General features: G+C 42.6%; 1 protein-coding gene across 1 annotated transcript; it reads right to left on the bottom strand.

Moving 5' to 3' along the window:
* Positions 1–204: 204 nt before the first annotated feature.
* LOC122024431 (probable calcium-binding protein CML31) lies at positions 205–850 on the bottom strand. Its single transcript, XM_042583058.1, has one exon. The coding sequence runs from the start codon at positions 760–762 to the stop codon at positions 331–333; it is 432 nt and encodes a 143-aa protein (XP_042438992.1). The 5' UTR covers positions 763–850; the 3' UTR covers positions 205–330.
* Positions 851–2,233: the final 1,383 nt, after the last annotated feature.

Genomic DNA, 2,233 nt, shown 5'->3' with positions numbered 1-2,233 from the left:
CCATTCAAATACCCTCCAAGGCTTTTATAAATAAGATTCTTAATTTTATTTTCTCCAAAACTTTGAATTGCTCAACTAAATTTATCCATCAAGCAGCCAACGCCATTTGACTAAAATTTTATTTTATTTTTATTTTTATTTTCCAGAGATCGAATTAAAATTTTGTTGAATTGACCAAATCCAGATTAATCTTGAAAATACTAATTATAAGAGAGAAAATATTATTTATAATAATGAATGAAGGAATAAATGAACATGAATTTTTTTACATAAACTCCAAGCTAGCTAGCTAGCTAGCTAGTGCAGATGGCCGGAATATTCCTCGTCTGTTCAAGAAGACTGCACCACCACCGCCATCATCATCATCCTGAACTCGTCAAAGCTGATGACTCCATCTCCGTCGAGATCGAAGCTGCAGATCATGCTGCGGCACTCGTCGATGTCCCTCCTCTCGCCCAGCCGGCTCAGCGTCCGTCTGAGGCTCCAGGGCGTGATGCCCCCCTCGCCCTCCTGCTCGTACACCGTGAACGCCGCCCTCAGCTCCCCGTCACTCCCCTCCTCTTCCGACGGCTCCGCCGCGGCCGCCGCGGCGAGCTCCTCGAAGGCCTCGAAGTCGAGAGACCCTCCGACGCCGACGAGCGCCTCGGCGTCCTCGAGCGAGAACTCCGCGCCGGTGGTGGCCACGCAGAGTGCCAGCTCGGCCGCGGAGAGCCTCCCGTCGCCGTCTTTGTCCATGGACTGGAAAACTGCTCGGAGATCCATGAGAGATTGTCTCGATCGATATGTGTATGAGAAATCAGCACTGGTCTGATGGCGTTGGATTCATGGGATGCAAGATCTATAGCTATATAGCTATACAAAGAGAGGGAGAGGGATATGGACGAGGAAACATCGAGGACAGAAAGGAATTTTCAAGAAATTTCTGGAAGAAGTCGATGTGACTTCCGGCTTCAATTGCAGCGGTCGTTGAGGAATTAACGCGTGGAGAAGGCGGCAAATTGTGCGGGGGCGGAACCTTCCAAAAGGCAAAAGCCTCGCACCATCGTGGGCTTACGTCAGGGAAAATGTCAATGGAATCGACTCTGACCGTTCAACGGTCAAGATTCAACGCTAACAGGTTAATGCATCACAAAAGTATCAGAGGCCGAACTTCTTCGTAATTATAGTTAGATTTTAACTGAAATCTTTTGGATTTACATTTCTATCTAGATTATACTTTGATACGGGACCACCGAAGCAGCCCGAAGATCACCCACATTTGGCCTTCACCTTTGGAGCGGATCAGAAGGCCGCTCCCCACTTGGCCCCACCTCCAAGTAATCTCCAATCGCTTGTCTCAACCCAAATATAATTTGAATGGGGATGTGAACCTAGCGAGGGATTGTACTTAATTGCGATCAGATTCCAACTAGAATCCGATCGTAATTACAGAGAGGACTATGGAAAAATGAATGAGAGGATTTGCTCTCAAGTATAAGATGGTAGAAATAGAAGTTTAGATCATCTAGTTCATAATTCTAACAGGAGGTGGTCCACCCACTATCGTCGATCTCCGTCCGTTTACCTCGATCCAAATTACAATTCAAGTAGAAAGTGAACCCAGGAAAAATCACAATAAATTTTAGTCATATTCCGATTATGATCCGATGTGTAAATTGTGAAAAGGACTAGGAGGAGATCAAAAATTATGAACCAAAAGGTCTGAACTTCTATTTCTACCGTTGGTGATCTCTAGCCACTTATTTCGACCTAAATTACAATCTGAATATGAAGATAAAAATAGAAGAGATCACACCTAATTTGGACCGAATTCCAATCAAGATCTGATGTATAAATTACGAAAGAAATCAAACGGGATCAAAAATTACGGATGGAAGGATTTGGACTCATGAAAATAGGAATTTAGCCGTCCGGAGTTATTTTTTCCAAACAATTTCCCGAAGGACTGAAATGAATGAAAGATATCTCTATAGAAATATAGAATATCTGAACCCAGCTGACCGGAAAGGATTTTGATCCAGGTTCACTTGATATTTTTTTGTTTTAAAAAAAATGGGTTCGACTCCAACACCATTAAATTCTAATATCAGAATTAAAACTCAAGAAAGAAATAATGTGTGTTCCTAATTTTTGACAGTCAACCAGGTTCCGATTAAGGGCGTAGTCAGAATTTTCAATTAGGAGGGATAATTTTTAAAAATTCATAAAATAAGGAAGAAATAATTTACAACTC

The sequence above is a fragment of the Zingiber officinale genome, chromosome 9B (genome assembly GCF_018446385.1).
Source record: "Zingiber officinale cultivar Zhangliang chromosome 9B, Zo_v1.1, whole genome shotgun sequence".
NCBI lineage: Eukaryota > Viridiplantae > Streptophyta > Magnoliopsida > Zingiberales > Zingiberaceae > Zingiber > Zingiber officinale.
The sequence above is the reverse complement of the archived record's forward strand: the minus strand, read 5'-3'. Positions and strand labels throughout refer to the sequence as shown.